The sequence below is a fragment of the Camellia sinensis genome, chromosome 10 (assembly GCF_055761805.1).
Source record: "Camellia sinensis isolate YWXY chromosome 10, ASM5576180v1, whole genome shotgun sequence".
Classification (NCBI taxonomy): domain Eukaryota; kingdom Viridiplantae; phylum Streptophyta; class Magnoliopsida; order Ericales; family Theaceae; genus Camellia; species Camellia sinensis.
Genome location: NC_138970.1, coordinates 182,927,042 through 182,946,181, shown reverse-complemented (window position 1 = coordinate 182,946,181; position 19,140 = coordinate 182,927,042). Strand labels below are relative to the sequence as shown.

The 19,140-nt window shown below is 35.3% G+C and overlaps 1 protein-coding gene across 2 annotated transcripts; it reads left to right on the top strand.

Annotated features, from left to right (window-relative positions):
• The first annotated feature begins 3,220 nt into the window (after positions 1 to 3,220).
• On the top strand, positions 3,221 to 18,696 carry LOC114279019 (ADP-ribosylation factor GTPase-activating protein AGD3). Of its 2 annotated transcripts, XM_082893081.1 has the most exons (19): positions 3,221 to 3,949; positions 5,040 to 5,116; positions 5,891 to 5,991; positions 8,367 to 8,437; positions 9,339 to 9,401; positions 10,298 to 10,342; positions 11,580 to 11,645; positions 11,768 to 11,815; positions 11,936 to 12,031; positions 12,113 to 12,154; positions 13,048 to 13,263; positions 13,395 to 13,526; positions 13,635 to 13,859; positions 13,982 to 14,068; positions 14,148 to 14,474; positions 15,680 to 15,825; positions 15,951 to 16,044; positions 16,629 to 17,101; positions 18,170 to 18,696. In XM_082893081.1, the coding sequence occupies exons 1-19, from the start codon at positions 3,905 to 3,907 to the stop codon at positions 18,282 to 18,284; spliced, it is 2,469 nt and encodes an 822-aa protein (XP_082749207.1). In that variant the 5' UTR covers positions 3,221 to 3,904; the 3' UTR covers positions 18,285 to 18,696. The 2 variants fall into 2 exon arrangements, with proteins under 2 accessions (XP_082749207.1, XP_028076981.2); XM_028221180.2 differs by lacking the exons at positions 3,221 to 3,949; positions 5,040 to 5,116; positions 5,891 to 5,991; positions 8,367 to 8,437; positions 9,339 to 9,401 and adding exons at positions 9,871 to 9,899; positions 9,993 to 10,092.
• Positions 18,697 to 19,140: the final 444 nt, after the last annotated feature.

Here is a 19,140-nt window from a genome sequence, read left to right as displayed (position 1 = left end):
TTCCATTACCTAGGTCATGGACCTGCCTTAGTCGCACAGTCAGGACTAAGGAAGCCCCCTTAGGCTTGGTACTAAGGCACAGCATGGCCGATAGTAGGCTTGGCTGTGTTCTTTGCCCTAGGAAGTTGGGGAGTTTGTGGTTAGGTGGCTAAGGGTGAAGGTTTCGCTGAGGTGAGCATGAATATAGTCGATAGCAAACTAATGGAGTCTTGAGAAATCATGTACTGGCCAAATAGAACTGAGAAGGCAAGTGCAGCGGCAAGGTTCACCGCTGCAAGTGCATTTGCTGAGGTTCAGGCTGAGAAGGCAAGTGTAAAGGCAAACACTCCCGCTGCAACTGCACTTGCTGAGGCTCAAAAGGGAGTTGTAGCGCCAAACACTCTCGTCACAACTATACTTGCTGAGGCTCAAAAAGGTAGTTGCGGAGGCAAACAGATAGTACACAGTACATGTAGAGGGACACGTGGCACCGCCAGCCTGGTAGCTTAAGGCAGAATATTTCATGTGATCCTCTGGGACACATGTTTTCTCTTTATTTAGCCACTGGATGTCCTTTTGGCACCAAAGAATAGCCTATAAATATGATTCATTTCCTAAGGTTCAAGAAGAGGAATTTTGGGGATTTGGGAAAAATGCTGCCCATTTTGGCACTGCTATACATTTCTTCTTGAGCTACTTGCTTCACCCTCAACTAGCTATACACTCTCTAACTCCCAGATAGTTGCTGTTACTCATTCTCCAGCCATTTCCATCATTATTGGACCATTAGCATAATTTTGCCTCTCTAATCACCTCTCCGACCTTGAACCCTCCTACAGATACTTTTAAAGAGAGAAATGTCGACGAAGGCACACCATGCCAGCTTCTATAAATAGCAAGGGGAGAACACCTCTCTTCATATACTTGAGAAATTCACAAATATCTAAGAGTTGACTTAGTTATCAGAGTGCTTATTCCACAAATATCTTGTCGGTCTCTGATGATTTGCTCCTTATGCATGATTTAAACAAAAGTCTCAATCCAACATTTGGGAAAAAAAGAGTTGAAATATATCTCACTTACCCATTCAAAAACTTGTTTTGTTAATATTAAGAAGTTTCCAAGTTTATCTTTTGTGAGACTTTTTAAATGAAATTCTGAATACCACATATTAATCTCAAATATCGAAGGAAATAACAACTCGAAACTAAGCGGTCGTTTGGCAATGTTGGCTTTTTGGCTTTTTTAGCCTGTGACTTTTTTGTTGGTTTGGTTTTTTTGTTTGGTTTTTTTGGTTTTGTTGCATTGGAATGACAAAATTACCCTCCACTTCGAAATGATGTTTTTTTGACTTTTTATTTGTTTATGGGTCAATTTGGTAATTTTGCATCAAAAGTCAAGTGTTTTGTCATTTTGTGATTTTATAGTTTTTTTTTGTCCATATATGCTTATTTAGTCCAAACTCAAAAACCAAACCGGGGCTAAGACTTGAAAATTATTTACTTGGAGACTTTAACAATCCAGCTAGCCAATACATTTCATATTTTAATGAGTGGTTTTGCTCAGTAGCTCAGGGGAGGCTCTAGTAGTATGGTTGGCCTGTTCAGTGGCCCTTACTCTCAATCTGTGTCATGTTGAAATCGAAGCGAATTGTAAGAGTGTCATTTATTTATGTGTTTCGGAAGACGCTTCCCCTTGGGATTGCAGTGTTATTGTTGAGGATATGAGATCCATGGCTAGGCAATGAAGAGTGTCTTTTAATTGGTGCCCCAGAAATGTTAATGGGGCTGCTCATTGGACTGCTCGTGCTTGTCTTTCTAATTAACTACAATTAGATTGGGTAGCCCGACCTCGTGTGGTCCGAGCTAATTGTCTTTTCTTTCATACTTACCCTGTTTGGTGCAGCTTAAAAACTGCTTATTTCAGCTTTCAGCTTAATTTAAGTTATTTTGATGTGTTTAGTTTAGCATATAGCTTATAGCTTATAACTTTTTGGAAGTCAGAAATCAGCTTATTCTTTGAGTGAGGCAGGAGATGCTTAATTTATAAATCAGAAATCAGCTTATGTTTATAGTTATAAGTTATAAGCTGTTTAAGCATAGGTTATAAGTATTTTCTCACAGTTCTACCAAACAGGACCACTATGTAATTCGAGCCATTTGGGTTCTTTTATGAATTTCAAGTTTTTCTGATTAAAAAAAAAAAAAAGTGGTTTTGTTTATCGTATTCTATATTTTCATTAATCGAGGCAATTTTTTGTATATTAACAAAATAACATTTTCACTTTTAAGCTTGGGGTAATTACACCCAGTAGAATTTTTAAAAGTAATTACATATTAATGAAAAAAATTATAATTATAATTAGTAATATTTATAAAATTTAGTAATATTTATAAAATTTAATTAATTGCTTTTTAATTAATTGCTTTTTGAAACAATCACTAATTTGATATTTTCTACAGTATTAAGCTTTGATTCAAATAAATGGAATTGATGTATATAATAATAATAATAATAATAATAAAAATAGAGATAGGCTTATTCCCCCTTGATTAATTTAATTAGAAGGTATTGTTGGACCCTGTTATTATAAAAGTCATATTAATGATCAAACCATTCAATATATAGAATTTGTTGAGTGCTTTTTTCTTGTAAAATATCACTTTCACTTAATTATATCACATTTATATCAATAATTTATTTTTAAAATCGTACTTACTATTAAGACGAATATAATTTAATCAAGTGATTATCAATATTTAATCAATATTATTTTTTATTAAAAAAAAAAAAATAACACAGATTCTTGATTTGAGATCAGTAGTGGACCTATGGAAACTCAACAACACCGGAGAAACTACTGTAAAAAAAATATATATATATATATATATATAAATATTTACATGTATGTATATATATACATGTAAATATTTACATGTGTCATTGAAATTAATGGGTTTGGGCGACTATCACTTTTGTCTCTATCCAAATGGGGCCCTGCTTCTCTGCTCCGAAGTCCAAGCCCGTCTTTCCTACTTCTTAGAATTGTTTTAAAAAATTGATTAAAATTAATTTTTTAATTTTTTATAAAAAATATATAAAAAATTAAAGCGAGGATATAAGTTAAAATAGATTAAAAATTAAAAATTAACTTTTTGATTAAGTTTTCCCTTAAAAAAGTAAAAGCAAATTAAAACTAAGTTTGCAAATTAAACCTTAAAAAAGTAAAAGCAAATCAAATTTTTTTTTTTTAATTATCGTAGCGTACACTGTAGTTTTTGCAGGAAAAAAAAAAGAAAAATACAGAAAAAGCTCTGTTTTCTCTTTTATCAATGTCTGCTTGTCTCTCCTCTCTCTCTCTCTCTCTCTCTCTCTCTCATAATTTTAACGTTAATGGAAAAATCGTCTCTTAATCTTACTAATTGATACATTCAATTCCCGAGAGACTTGCCATTAACACAAACATGTTCATAGGGTTTATTTATTAAAAACTCTTCTTCATAGGGTTTTTCTCTCTTGCTTTGCTTGCTGCTACTAATGCTCTGGTTTGTTTTGTTTGTTTGTTTGTTTGTTTGTTCTAGGGTTTTGAACCAACCATTTTAGCTCAATTTCGAACTCCCACGACTCTAAAATTCGAGCTTATGCTGATTTAGTAGTTACTTGTTTTCTCGCTCTGGTTTGGATTTTTATTTTTTTCCAGATATTACTAGTATAATTTGTTGTGATTGAATTTTTGGAGGTGATTAGTCAGTTGTTTGATTAAGATCGGTGGAAAATGAGAGATCTTGTTTGGTTTTGAGAGCATCGACTGAATTTTCTGTGGTTAGCTACACTGGAATAGGTTCAATCTCTGAAGAAGATCAATCATAGATGTGATGTTTACTAAGATACACTGCACAAACGAGGATCAATTGTTGTTTCAAACATGCATTTCACAAAGCTCGACGACTCTCCTATGTTCCGTAAACAGGTTGGTTGTCTCTTCCCCCACTCTCTCGACCGCTGTATTCCAACTAGCAGGATTTGATTCTGTGTTCTGTTATTTTGCCTTTAGTTTCATCACTTTGGCTTGCCTTTTAAATTCGTTTTTATAAGTGTAGAATTTAACAAACATTTTTACTCAATTTACTAAAGCTAGTTGGAAACTTCTGAAGAGCTTTCCAAGTTAACTGCGTGATCAATTTTGGGAGATGGATACACAGAAATCAAATACTGGGTTTAATTGAGGATTTTTAAATTTTTTTTTTTTTAATTTTATTTTCGTGTGAAATACCTGCGATCATCTTACAAGTTTGAACCTAACCTCCAATGGATTGGGCCTCTTATTCTTGAAAATAGTTGTTCTGACAACTTAATTCAATTGGTTCCCATTGCAGAATAATCTCACTTATCACTTTGGAACCATCATTTTTACTTGCTTGGGATTTACAAATCTCCTCTTTTCAATTAGATTAAGAATAATTTGGTTGATGCACTTACCTATTTATTTGTTAACGATTACTCCTTGACACAAAGGATCGCTGATTATCTGCCATGCAAACCTTTTGATTCGGGTCGGTTTGCACGGTTGTACATATAGCCATTGTTTCATGAACTAAAAACGCCATCCACCAGTGGTGGTCTTCGATTATCAAGGGTGCTGAGAGGGAGTAGGTGGAATATAGACCTAACCTTCAACATAATATATACTATAAAAAACAATGCCGTCAAACTTGAATTGACATGCTCTCACTTTGGAAGCTTGACCAATCTACCAGTGTACTAAGCGATGGCTCCTAGTCATTGTTTGGTGGATTCTCTCTTGTAAGTAGTGATATTTGTGTTTTACTTAAAACTTGCTTAATTGCCATCTCTGCATACTCTACGTTTTCACATACTTTTTACAAATTGTGTTTGCTTTGAATTTAACCTGCCTTGCAATCCTGCTTATTTTCTATTTAGGCTGAGCTAAATACAACCCTCTGATCCTTATTTTGATTTCATCTAGGATACCCGTTGGTTACCTATAGACTTTGTTTTGTGCTCCAAATGTCATGATGATGCCTTCTTTGGTGAAACAGATGCAATGCCTGGAGGAGAGTGCTGAATCCCTGAGGGAAAGAAGTTTAAAATTTTACAAAGGATGTCGGAAATACACGTGAGTACATTTTTAATCTTGTCTCTGAACTTTTGCCTGATTTACGAATTCAACTTTTCTTTCATATTTTTTAACTTTTTCTTGCAATTGCCATATATCTTTGAATTTCAATTATATTTGATTTTATTTACGTATTCAATCATTCATTTGCATAAATTTGATATGTTGTTGCTTCAATTTGATTAGGCACCATTAATTGAACTTCAATTTATAGCTGTTCCCTATGTTAAGATGTTAATGTCATCTAATTTTCAACCATAACTCTGTTTTCAGGATGATATGCTTCAATAAGTTGGTGTTCTTTTTCCCCGGATGTTCTTAACTTCTTAATATCTTTGTTTTGATGAACAATTTTGGTTTGAAAAAGAAATGAAAGATATTAGATAGGAATGAAATTGAGAGAATGAACAAAGTTTACATTAGCAAAAATCTAATTTTCTTGTTATCCCTGTGATCTTGTCCTTGGCTAGAAATTCTGCATTATGTTGATATTGATTTTCAAGGGAAAGATATATTGATTCTGCACAAACTTTTGTTAGTTGGATGAGTCTGGCTCCTTTGCCTTCCAAAGAAAGTGAAGAGTTATTGATAGGTTGTTGATTTGGGTCGTTTATGACCATCATACAGAAACCAATTCAAACTAAGCCTTATGTCCCAATCAAGTATGGTCGGTTACATGAATCCTTTTTGCCCATTATGTTGGTAAATTATTATCAAGTTAGTGTATTTTATGGTAAGTGATGCTGGTGTTTCTGTTTGTTCTTTAACTTGCAGTGAAGGACTTGGCGAGGGATATGATGGGGACATTGCTTTTGCCAGTGCCCTAGAAAATTTTGGTGGAGGGCATAATGATCCAATTAGTGTGGCTTTCGGAGGTATGTCTAGATGTTGGATTTTTTTCTTGAAAGTTGCTTTGGGTAGTGAGTTGGATGCAAGTTGGTGCATTTATAGTCATAATACATACTCTAGCTTGTTCATGTTGGAACCTTTTGCATGACAAAGTCTTTATTTCTTTTTAGGCACATGAGGTATGAACAACCTTAAAACAATATGATATTCTTTAGCAATATGTATGTTGTTTATAAAATTTGAGTCTTGGATTGAGGGGACTAATTTGTGGAAGTGAATAACTAGACTCTTATGAACATCATAAGAAGTTTTGTCTATTGATCTTATGTTGGACTTTTGTGTTTCTGGAATCTGGATATTGGAATTTTGTGTTAATTATGAAAATATGTTAAAATACAAATTCAAGCTTGTACACGTAGTTGAAGCATTGTTTCATGCTTCAATAGTCATAATTTGTTATGCTTGGGCATGTACTTGGACTTTTGTGTGGATAGGGGTAGACCGGGTGGTCAGAAGTTCACCAAAGAGTGGCAAAACATGTTAGAGGCATTGGAGACAAAGGCGATGACTGGAGGAGACATAGAGCAATCCAGCCAAGAGAGAGAGAGAGAGAGAGAGAGAGAGAGAGGCAGTGGAGAGCTCAAAGTACTGAGCTCGACCTGAGATAATGTATTCTACCTTTGTTGTAATTAAAGTATCACCTTCTATATATGGGATATGAGCCTATGGTCGTAACTAGATATCCAGAATATTTGTCATATTTACTGGTAGGATGACACACTGATTTTGGAGAAGCCTAGTGGGGATGTCTTTGTCTCAATAGGATTGGCGTATGGTGGCTAGACCCACGAGGGGAAGAATGCCAAGGCGAAGCCTCCATCTCTCGCCTCCAAAAGATTCCATAGTCCTGCAATGTATATTAAATCCTTCGGCACACCTAGGTCTTGTCTTGTGGCCTAGCTTTATTAGTTGCATGGTGTGATATACGCGGTCCTACGGTAAGTAGATTGATTGCAGATAAGTGCTATGGTGCACGGTATGACCCCACAGTGCTTTGATGCGCGGTTATGAGTACTGTGGTCTTGAGATGGCTTAAACTTTTGACTTCTGTGAGCATAATGATGAAGTCTATGACCTACGTACACATGAATTGTTGTTGGTTCTCTAAACCCATTCGGCGTGCCCGTAGGGCCGTAGCACTTGAACTGCACATGTGTCCCTTGAAGATTGATACATGTAGACTATATGCCATGTATAAGGCACATGTCATCATTTAAATAGACACATGGCAGGGTAGGAGGTATTTACATTTTTCTAGAAAACATAGAGAAGAAGGGAAGGAAGTAAGAAAGAAAAACAATAGAAGTTGAAGACAGATTCCAAGTTGAAATCCTGTCTATCTCAAAGCATCACACTAACAAGTTGAATTTAACTGTGATTTTATTTGAGTTGGAATATTAAGTATTTCAGGAAAGCTTACGGGAAAATATAAAGATTCCAGCACTTCCAAGTTTATAATTGTTAGGAAATTAAATGAGCTATAGCTCTGTCAAGGGTTTAGCATTCACTCATCTATTTCCTTCTCCTATCAATTTCCTTTCTATCTTTGTTTCAACATAACACAACCAACAAGACATGGTATCAGATCTTGTACTGAATTTAGATGAGCCATGGGTATGATAATCTAGTCACATGGAAGAGTAAGACGGAGAACATTGTGGCTAGATCAAGTGTCGATGCCGAGTAGAGAGGATCGATCTCAGACAAGGGTTTCACTCTCTCGCGTATATTTCCTTTCCCTATTAGATTGTTTCTGTTTTCTGTTTCTGCATAACCTCAACCAACTGAAGATTATCAAACTTCAGTCAAAGTAATTTAATCACCAATGTTTGAATCATATCATACACTGTACGTGGTTACAGTAGAAGAAAAAATGAAAAGTGATTGGAAGTTTGTGAAATTTACAACCATGTTTGGTTCAAGATACATGAAGTTTAAAAATGTAAACTTCTATTATATAAGAAACTTCAATATATGGAACTTTAGTATATAATGTGTATGCCCGTACTAATTCCTTGATGTCAATGTTAAGCCTCTATAAACTTTGCAGACACCTTGTTTACCCGGCCATGTTAGGTGTGTATGCCGATTATTTTCGTTTCTCTCTTTGGCAATTTGTAAAAGCTGAATCCAGTTTGTTGATTAGTTGATATTTTTGGTTTTCACCTTTGAGGATTTCTTGTCCTCCTTTTTATTTCTTTTTTCTTTCTTCTCTATTTTAATAAAAATCTTCTTTTGTTGCTGATAAAAAAAAAAGAAAAAGAGAATGTAAATGGCTATGATATGCAAAAAATTATGTTTAGTGATATTACTAATGGAAAAATTCTGGTTGCTTCTGCAGGCCCTGTTATGACAAAATTTACAATTGCATTGAGGGAAATTGGGACATACAAAGAAGTTCTCAGATCTCAGGTAAAGATTTTTTTGCTTTTCCTAATGATGCAACCCTCAATGGCTTGTCAAAATATGATTTAAATGATAATTTTTGAATAAATTTTGCTACTATAATAAATATACTTTGCAGTTATTTGGGTTTGCAGTCCACTGAATTCCTTCAATTTTGGCCTTTTCTTTTCATATGCGATTCTCTATATATTTTTTAGTTTCCTTTTTCTTATCCCCACAACCTTGGCCTTATGTAGGTTTTAGAAATGAAAATATCACGTCAAATCTTGATCTTGGTTGATAAAACCCTTCAAGGGCTATTTTTCTTCATTGAAGGTTGGACATCAACTGGTTTTGGGGATCACTTATTTTCTCCTTTTGTATGTAGGATACTTCTAAAACTCTCATATCAGGTTTAGGAACTAACATCACAGCTTTGAATTTTTATTTTTATTTTTATTTTTGGTTTTTTACACTGGAGGTTCATTGGTGTTCATATTGGAATCATTTTACGAAGGCAAATTGTACTCTACACTTATAGAGAGAACTTGGCTGGTTTCGATTTGGAGAACTCTTGTTTGAAAGAATATGTTCCTAAAATTTATTTGGTTTGAAAATTAGAGTTCTCAGGGTAAATTAATTTACGACATTGCTGTTCTCTACTTTTTTAAGAGATAAGTTGTGTATTCTTGACCTACTTGCAGAAGAAGAGTATAGAGGAGAAGTTTTGTTCTTGTTCTTGATACTCTCCTATTTTCATCATTTTTTAACATGATGCCTTTCTTCCCCCCCACCCCCCTACAAACTTGAAAAGAAAAAAGTGAGAGAAATTGTTCCGTTTCTTATGCATTATGTATGTGATGTTTCTCGTTTATTTGGCTAGTGACAGTTTGCTTTCTTGGCTGTCATTTTTCATTTGGGTTTTCAGGTTGAACACATGCTCAATGACCGGCTACTGCAATTTGTCAATATAGATTTGCATGATGTCAAGGTATTAGTAAATGTACTCTCTATAATCTACCTACCTATATGATTTGTGTTTTAGCTATTCCTAACTTTTGGTGAGGAGCTTGGAGAAGTTCGAGAGAGGGTTGTTGTTTTGGTGGGAGGGGGGTGGTTATCAGGGAGTAGACTTCTAGTATCAGTTGGTGAATTTGGACGAGCCATGTATGCCTGTTCATAGGGGAGATCTGGGGATGTGTAAATGGGAAAGTCATTCATATTCCCATATTTCCTATAATGGAATAGTGAATTCAATTGCAGCTATTTCCTGGAGTGATGCACTGCTTGCACAATCTCTTTACCTTTTAAACATGATCTTTTGGACATTACTTCACTTTTCACATCTTTAGGACATGGGGAATGTTCTAGCAACCAGTTTTTTGCTGAATGCGGAGGGTGCTCCCCTTTCTCTCTCACCTCCTAATTATGGATCTCAGAAAATTTACCATGCAGGATAAAGTTATCATTTCAAGTGATAAGTCATTGGGTTAGTTCTTTAGCGAAGGTCTCTTACTTTACAGACTTTCTGTGAGATCTTATTTCTCTGACTCTGGTCGCCTGTGCATGCTTTCCTTTGCAGCGTACCTGATTGATGGTTGAGTAATAGTTCTAAAAAGTTAAGCTTCTACACTACTTTGTTATTGACATGCCATCAGAGTAATCAAATCATGGTTTTAAATGTAAGCGGCTACTGGTTAGTATATGCAGGTGTTTGGCCCACCTCATTTAAGTCTGGTGACATGTGAGGGGTCATATTGATATCTAAGTGCTTAAATTGCACTATTTCTAACAGCTTAAGCTTTTAGAGCATCTGGTTGTTAATGACTGTTTTATTCCCTTTTGTAATAATTGTATCAGTGTCTAAGGGATCTTGTCTTGGTGCAGGAAGCACGGAAGCGTTTTGACAAGGCTAGCCTTCTTTACGACCAGGTGATTCTTATATTGGAAACTTTGAATTATTATTGTTGCCATTCTGACATATGACCTTGTAATTAAACTTATTTCTATTGTAATAAATCTTTGTTCAAGCCAGGACGTAGGCAGGAATAACCCAAATTGGTCACTGAAATGTCCACTCTGGAATTCAGCTATATTGGTAGAGTTTGAAGACTAAATTATTGTGTTATGCCTCAAAGGTGTTTTGTAGGTTTTCTTTGTCATTTCTGTTTGGTGGGAACCTCTGCGAATGCGTATGACCAAATAAGAGGGAACATGCTGTGTTTGATCTTAATTTGTAAACAGGCCAGCATTGAGTAGACCTTGTAAAGAAATAGATCATATATGGAGTTTGGATGGTTGGGGGTGAGTGGGCCAGTTGTGGAACCCTTTGGGAAGTTAGGTAGGCACTGAGTTGGAATGAAACCGCCAGATATGGCGTGGAGAACTTCTGAACTTCCTGGAGAAGAAGATTACTTGATATGAGAATAAAAAATATTAATTAATTTAATTAGAGAATATGAGATACTAGATATGAGAATAGGAGAGATATAGATGAGAAGTTAAACAAGCATGATTAAGTCAATTTTTCATCTTTGCTGCTACTAGAATTTTGTTTTTGTTTTTGTTTTTAATAAAAAAAATTCTCTTAGAATGGCCAACAACCAAAGTCTTTTCAAACCATTTAATTATAAGCTTCTAATATCCGCGAACCTCAATATGCTCAATTATTTAGTTTGTATTAACATTTATCTAGATTTAGGTTTTTGTTTCCAAACATTTTTATACATTTTCAAATTTTTATCTCATTTTCCTTATGATTCCTTTTCCAAAATACAACTACATACCCAAACGAAATTTTTGATTCATCCCCAAAAGGTTTTAATCCAGAGTACATCCTGCATTTATAGTCTCCATAGATATAGAGTCTAGTTGTTTTATAGAGTTTGGACAAATTTCCACTATATAGCAACTCACTAATACATATCACATAAATAAAATAAAATAAAAAAAGAAGAGAAATGTGTCTTAATGAAAACTTAAAATTTTTAGTACCGTCTTACTATGCCCCCTGTTGGTGTTTATTTGCCTCATATATGTAACTGACTAGAGGTTGGATATCCTGCAGTTGTTTTGCAGAGAAGTTTTGTAAATTATGGGTTGATAAATTAGATTGACAAATGTAATTTTTGAATTTGTATTTAGTTGTGAAGTACATTGCATTCTGCAGGCTCGTGAGAAGTTTTTGTCTCTGAGGAAAGGCACAAAGAATGATATAGCTACAGTTTTAGAGGAGGTATTATTGTTGAATACTGTACCTAAAATGATGTCTAACTTATTCAAATACATATAATGCTCAAACTTTGTAGTGGGCATCTTTCGTTCTTTAAATTGTAATATATTTTGGAAATATTCCAGGAGCTTCATAATACAAGGTCTGCTTTTGAGCAAGCTCGCTTTACCCTGGTACGTAAGTTTTTGCATGTATGAGCATAATTGGTTATACGGCAAAATTCCACCTTCAGATAATCATACATATTATCCTTAAAAGATTTAGGTTCTATAATTTGGATCCTCTCTATCCAGATAACGGCTCTTTCAAATGTTGAAGCAAAAAAAAGGTTTGAATTTTTGGAAGCAGTTAGTGGTACGATGGATGCTCATCTCCGTTACTTCAAACAGGTGAAACAATTGGTTGAACTTTTAATGTTTTGCATTGCATTACTTGTATTTGTAGACTTCCTAAGCTTTTATTTTTTGTAGGGCTACGAGCTGTTGCATCAGATGGAGCCATATATCAATCAGGTTTGTTCTTACACTTACCTTTAATTTATTGACTATATGGTACTATTTGCCCGGCTATTTCAAACCATTTTGAATTTGATTTATTTATTTATTATTTTTTTGTGTGCATAAAATCTCAGTTCTGGTCATGGGTCGGGGTTTATGAGTAGCACATGGCTAGCTCCCCACTGCACCTCCAAAGTTGTTTAGACCAGAACCTTTAAACTGGAGGGGGGAAAAAAACGAGAAAAAGATAAGAAAAAAACTCAGCTCAGGTGACTAAAGATTTCTTAAGAACATTTTTGAGGTTTGCTTGATGTGTGTTATTAAACTTAATCATAATGCATAAATGTGTAAAAATACATCCTCTTTCAGTACCCAAAATGAACAAAAAATGTCCCCCTTTTCCTGAATCACCAAAGTTAACAAGAGTTGAAATCATGCGTTTGATATGTATCGTCCATTGAGGCAATTAAATTTATTATTCAATTTTTTTTTTCCTCTCTTGGTCTAACAGAGATGGGTGGAGATGGGCTACAAAATGGAGGGTAGCCCTCCCCTGTTACGACCACCAAGAGACCCTATCAGTTGAGTTGGCTGGCACCTTGCATTCTTATAATTCTACTCGGTAGTGAAAGTGGCCCTTGATTGAGCAGGATGGTTGGCAAGAATTAGCATTGCTAACCATAACTGTTTTCTTACATATGTTAGCTCATGTATCTGTTTATAGACTAGACTAGTTTGAGGCCTAGGTCTCCAAATTTGGCCCTAGGTTGGGCAGAAAGGCAAAGAGGATAACTGTGTACCCATAGGAGGTTCATTGAGTTGAGTTAATATGTTGAGGATTCTCACATTAAGGATTCATGAGTTTCTGAATAGTTGGGAACTGTTGAAGTACCACACGTTGCTTGCAGGTCTTGACTTATGCACAACAATCTAGAGAAAGATCCAACTATGAGCAGGCAGCTCTTAATGAAAGGATGCAAGAGTACAAGCGGCAGGTTGATCGAGAAAGCAGGTGGTCTTCAGATGGCTCTAATGGATCTCCTAATGGAGATGGTATACAAGCAATTGGTAGAAGTTCACATAAAATGATAGAAGCAGTTATGCAATCTGCTGCAAAGGGAAAGGTTAAAAAGATCATTCTGTGTTAATGAGGAACTCTGTATTATGTTTTCATTTATTTTTTCACCTTTCTTTCCTAATTGATTTTTATACTTTGTATCTAAAATTTACATCTAAAACCAATGGATTATTTCAGGTTCAAACTATTCGACAAGGTTATCTTTCGAAACGTTCCTCAAACTTGAGAGGTGACTGGAAAAGAAGGTTTTTTGTTCTTGATAGCAGAGGAATGCTCTATTATTATCGCAAACAGAATAGCAAACCATCTGTAAGTAATTTATTTGGAATATAGTCTGGATGCTGATGGATTGAAGTCCATTATGTTCTTAATTTCTGTTCCCACCTTTTATTATTATCATTGAGCTATTTTCTTTAGGGATCTGGCAGTCAACTTTCTGGTCAGAGGAATAGTTCTGAACTTGGTTCTGGACTGCTGAGTCGATGGCTTTCTTCTCATTATCAAGGTGGAGTACATGATGAGAAATCTGTTGCCCATCACACTGTGAACCTGCTGACATCAACTATAAAAATTGATGCTGACCAGTCAGATCTGAGGTTTTGCTTCAGGATTATATCGCCAACGAAGAATTACACTTTGCAGGTAGTCATACTGACTTTATATCATACTTGGAACAATTTTATTCCTGAATAGCAATGGAATACTTGTTAGTGAAGGTTAATGTTTGTCATGAGAACAATGTTTGTATTTTCTCGTCAGTGCAGGCTGAGAGTGCCCTGGATCAAATGGATTGGATTGAGAAGATAACCGGGGTTATTGCTTCATTACTGAGTTCTCAGGCTCCTGAGAGGGTAATTCTTACCTCTATTTATCATTATGGGTCTTTGATTTTGATGCTCAGTTGATAATTGAGATCTATTTACATGTCAGTGTTTACCTGGTAGTCCCATGGGAAGCAATGATCATCGGTCTGCTAGTGAGAGTAGTTCATTTGAGAGTGCTGATTTTGATCACGCAGCAGTTGAAGAGTACACATCCGAAAGGATTGCCTCTGGAAATCATGAACGCACATCAAGGAGTTCACGTCCCTGTATAAAAAGTGAGAAGCCAATTAACATGCTGCAAAAAGTATGTGGTAATGATAAATGTGCTGATTGTGGTGCCCCTGAACCAGACTGGGCATCCTTAAATCTTGGTGTTCTTGTCTGCATTGAATGTTCTGGGGTTCACCGTAACCTTGGCGTGCACATATCGAAGGTAAATGATAGGCATCTGGGCATGTTAATTGTGCTTTATGTTGTAATTGTTTGGTGCATATTTCTTAACCAAAATAGAAAAGGTTCTGTGCATATATTAATTTCCATTTGTCCATAGCGATGATGTAAATGCTGAGTAAAAAAACATAGTAACTGAAGCTCCTAACAAGTTCTGATTCGAGTATAAGGTATCCAGCAAAAGCAAATGTGATGTATTAGAATGTTCATCCAATGACTCTTTTGATATGCACCTTCATCTAGCTTCTCATCTGTCATAATAAGTAATTTTGGAGGATTGTTCACAGGGTGGAGAGCGAGCTCATCAGTACAGTGGGTTTAGTTAGTTTATTGTCATCTTGGTTTCAATATCTTCTTTGTTCCCTTTAGATTTAACTAGAGCTTGGGATGGGAGTTCATTTAATGGCTCTAGGTTGGCCATGTGCTGGATTTTCTCATGGAACTCTCTTTCAAAAACTCCAGTATTGAAACATAGAAGAATTGAAATACACGAAGGGGGAGGTTTCCATTTTCATGCAGGAATTCTAAACATATCGGCATCGAAGCACACACTTGTAAGGAAAGAATGGATGTATTTTCTCCCAAGAGTGCTTGTTGAGGAAGGCTTTTTTTCTTGGGACTGTTGCAGGACTAGTGATAAATACACTACACCTTGCGAACATATTATTAAATATATCAACAAGTGAGCATATGGAGGAGAGTATATGGAAATTTAGTGGGTATTGATATTTTATTAACTTGGTTCAGTAAAGAACCTTTGTGTATTTGAATATTTTTTGTTGAACTCAACAAAGGTGACACTATTGTTTTTTCCCCCTCTCTCTACAGTAGATTGAGTTCATTTTGAACATCTTTGGTTTTTCCCTCAGGGTGCCTGTTCACTTGTGTTTATGACTTCAGCTCTTAGTCTTGTGTTTGGTTCGTATTGTAGGTAAGGTCGCTGACGTATATGGAAATTTAGCATGTCACTTAGTGGGTATTGATATTTTGTTAACTTGGTTCAGTAAAGAACCTTTGTGTATTTGAATATTTTCTGTTGAACTCAAAAAAGGTGACACTATTGCTTTTTCCCCCTCTCTCTACAGTAGATTGAGTTCATTTTGAATATCTTTGGTTTTTCCCTCAGGGTGCCTGTTCACTTGTGTTTATGACTTCAGCTCTTAGTCTTGTGTTTGATTCGTATTGTAGGTAAGGTCGCTGACTCTTGATTTTAAAGTGTGGGAGCCTTCAGTGATATCATTGTTTCAGTCTTTGGGAAATACCTTTGCTAACTCAGTATGGGAGGAGCTATTGCAATCAAGAAGTGGATTTCAGGTTGATCTTGTCCCTACAGGGTAAATAATCCAAACTACAATTTTAACTTGTATAGTCTACAAATTTATGTAGTGTCATTTTTATTCTCTTAAATTGGGGCTTTTTTGGATAGTGCTAATATTCACTTGCTGTTCTAATGATGAAGCCTGTGCAAGTCTCACAAGCCACAGCTGCTTTTTATTGGCAAGCCCAGTCATGCTGATTCAATTTCATCAAAGGAGAAATTCATTCAGGCAAAGGTTCGACTTTCATCTTTTCCTTCTGGTCATTTCTTGTAAAATCTTCATTTTTAACGCTTGTGGCTTTTAGTAGAGAATATATATTTTCTGAACTTGCCTATGCTTTTCATAATCTAGAAAGCTACAACTAAAATCATATTTAATTTTGCATAAATTTTAATATGTGCATGGTCATTGTAATTAATGAAATTGATAGTTATGGATATTATCTTTTCCTATAACATTATAACATATCTTAATGTTTTTTTGCTATTTTTCATTTAGGATCTTTTACATGATTTGGAGGTTATGTTTCATTAGCTTGAGAAAAGCCTCCTCAAGTTATCCTGATTTCACTCATAGGACAAGTCATGTTCTACTTTTCTAGTTGGTTTTAAATTATTACTCTTACTAAATAATTAAGCAACATCAGCAGATAATTAACTACAGTAGAACTAAAATATGAAAAAAAAAGTAAAATAAAAAAAAAAAGAGGTAAAGTATGAAAAAAGTTCACTAACAGAGAAAAAATCACAAAAAACAAAATTTGAGTGTTGAAAACCAAACAAGATGTTGAAGGCAATTTTGTTTTCTTCTGATTACAGTATGCCGAGAAACTTTTTGTTCGGAAGTCCCGGGACAATGTCGCACAACATATCTGGGAGGCTGTTCGTATTAATGACAAGAAAGCTGTATATCGTCTCATTGTCAACTCTGAAGCAGATGTAAATGCTGTGTACGAGCAAGTGTCTTGTAGAACCTTAACCCTTGCCAAAGTAATGCTGCTGCAAGAGCAGACAAACCTTGATCACAGTTCTAGTTACCTACCTGAGGAATCATTGTTGAAGTCCTCCTTGAACTCTTCAAACTTAGCAGGCACAAGTAAAGGCCACGCAGTGGAGGAAATTGAGGGGTGCTCCTTGCTTCACCTTGCTTGTGAAACTGCAGACATTGGCATGCTGGAGCTCCTATTACAATATGGTGCAAACATAAATGCTTCTGATTCAAGAGGTCAGACACCACTCCATCGTTGTATTGTAGCAGGCAAAGCTACATTTGTCAAGCTGCTTTTTTCAAGGTAATTGGTGATTCTGGTTGCACATTATTTTTTTCTTTTTTTTATTTATTTATTATTTTAGAACGCAATTATGCGTACCCCCCCTTCCTTTTCCCCTGTGAAAGTTCTCATTTTCCAGGCTTTACCTGTCTTAATGCCCCTAGATTTATATACAGCTGCTATCGCTTGTGTTGCCTTGCATTGCCTTCACTTAAATGCGAGCTTATTTGGTTTACTGTGGCAATTAAGTCAAAGCCGCAAAAGGCATTCTTTTGTCTATTAATTTTTGCTAGATAAGCATGAGAAAATATGTTAGTATATAATTCATAGGAGATAGGGATGTATTGAATTCAAGTAGTTGTATTTATTCTTTTATCCGCTATGCCTTTAGGTACAACCATTCTCTCAAAACAAGGCATCTAGTCTTCTTAACAGAGCCAACTATAGGACCTTGGGAATTTGTTAATAGCAGACACTGCAAAATGATGAAATATGAAAATTGTCATATTGAATCAATATTATTATGGGCGGATGTCTTTATATTGTCATATCTGATTCCCTATTATTCATTTAGGGGTAGCCTGGACTGACTTCCTAACACTTGTTGATATATTATTGTCTTTTTTCTTCTTTTCAAGACAACTTTTAGACCAATTTTGCTTTTCTAAGAAAGGTGACTGTACTTTCACAGTTTCTGTTGGGGATGAGGTTTTGCTTCTGAAGCAAGAGTCACAAGTGGTCAAAAGATGTTACTCTTTTTCAAACACTTGTGGTGTGTTTGGTTGGGGGATTTGGGGAGAGATTTAGAAAGAGAAAGGGAAAAGGTGTGTGAAACTAGGTGAAATGTAAGTATATTTTATTCACATTTCACCTAACTTTTCCTTTTCCCTTTCCAAATCCCTCCTCAAATCTCCTAACCTAATCTCTCTTTCCAGCTTCATGTTTCTATATCCAAAGTCTCATCTGTTTGTGTAAAGCCGATGGGAGAAGTTTCTTTCAAACACCATCTTTCAACCTCCTACCTCTTCTCTTATGCTGTTACAAATCAATTATCGAGTTTGACTTCAAAGCTTTTCTATTCAACTGCAGGGGAGCTGATCCACAGGCTGTTGATGAGGAAGGTAAAACCCCTCTTGAGCTTGCAGTGGAATCAAATTTTGAGGACAGTGACATTCTTGCTTTATTATCCGATTCAAATGGCTAATATTCTTAAAATGATTTGAATTTTTTTTTTAATGGGTGTCAGTTCCTTTTATTTTTTTAAAATTATATTTCATGAATTCAAGGCTGATTACGGCCCCAGTGAGAGATATAGTGGCCACATGGTTTGAGGGTTTGACGAGGAAGGTAGGTTTGCACTCCTGTGTTTACGTGCCTTAGCAAACTGGCGCTAGGATTGTTAAGACGCCCCAGCTGTCTTGAGCCTAGGGAGTTTGTAAGGTAATGTAGTGTTTTATTTGTTTGGTTTCTCCTCGGATTTGGGGAGTTGTGTCGTGGGTGTTTGTTTGTACATTTTTTTCATTTGGTTGATTTTGTGTTATAATGGGCATGAATACAACTCTTTGTATATTAAGTTAGGTTAAAGCAAGAAAAGTTCTCGTGTCTTGTTTTGATTAGTTATTGATCTGATGAACCTGGAGCTACACAGTTTAATTTAAACATTAGATGAATGGAATGGCTAATGTTCTTCGTCTTCTTTTGTACCTTAGGTTAGATTAAAGAAATATTTATATAAATTTGACTGTTGCGGTCAATAGTTATCACATTGATGAATTACCACATGAAAGTATCTCATAATCACTAAATTATTTTTGGAATTAGTAGAGTAGGCAACAACGATATATTAGTGAGGACGGGAGAGAATAAAAAGGTCATTGATTTTTGTGAGGGTTGTCTTTTTCAAACCAAGTTTTTTTTCAAAAAAAAAAAAAAAAATCTAGATGTAGTCTCAAAAATTCTAAAAATTAATTTCTGACCTAAGCGATAAACAACAATTTTTTTAAAACAAATTAAAAAATTAATTATAAATCAATCAAACCTTGGTATTGAAATGCATATCT

Bases quoted from the DNA above. Each gene is read 5' to 3' on its own strand.
- LOC114279019 (XM_082893081.1), top strand. From the start codon at position 3,905: ATGCATTTCACAAAGCTCGACGACTCTCCTATGTTCCGTAAACAG. The intron at 3,950-5,039 runs GTTGGTTGTCTC...TTGGTGAAACAG, and splicing joins CTCCTATGTTCCGTAAACAG to ATGCAATGCCTGGAGGAGAG. The intron at 5,992-8,366 runs GTATGTCTAGAT...TTGCTTCTGCAG, and splicing joins AATTAGTGTGGCTTTCGGAG to GCCCTGTTATGACAAAATTT.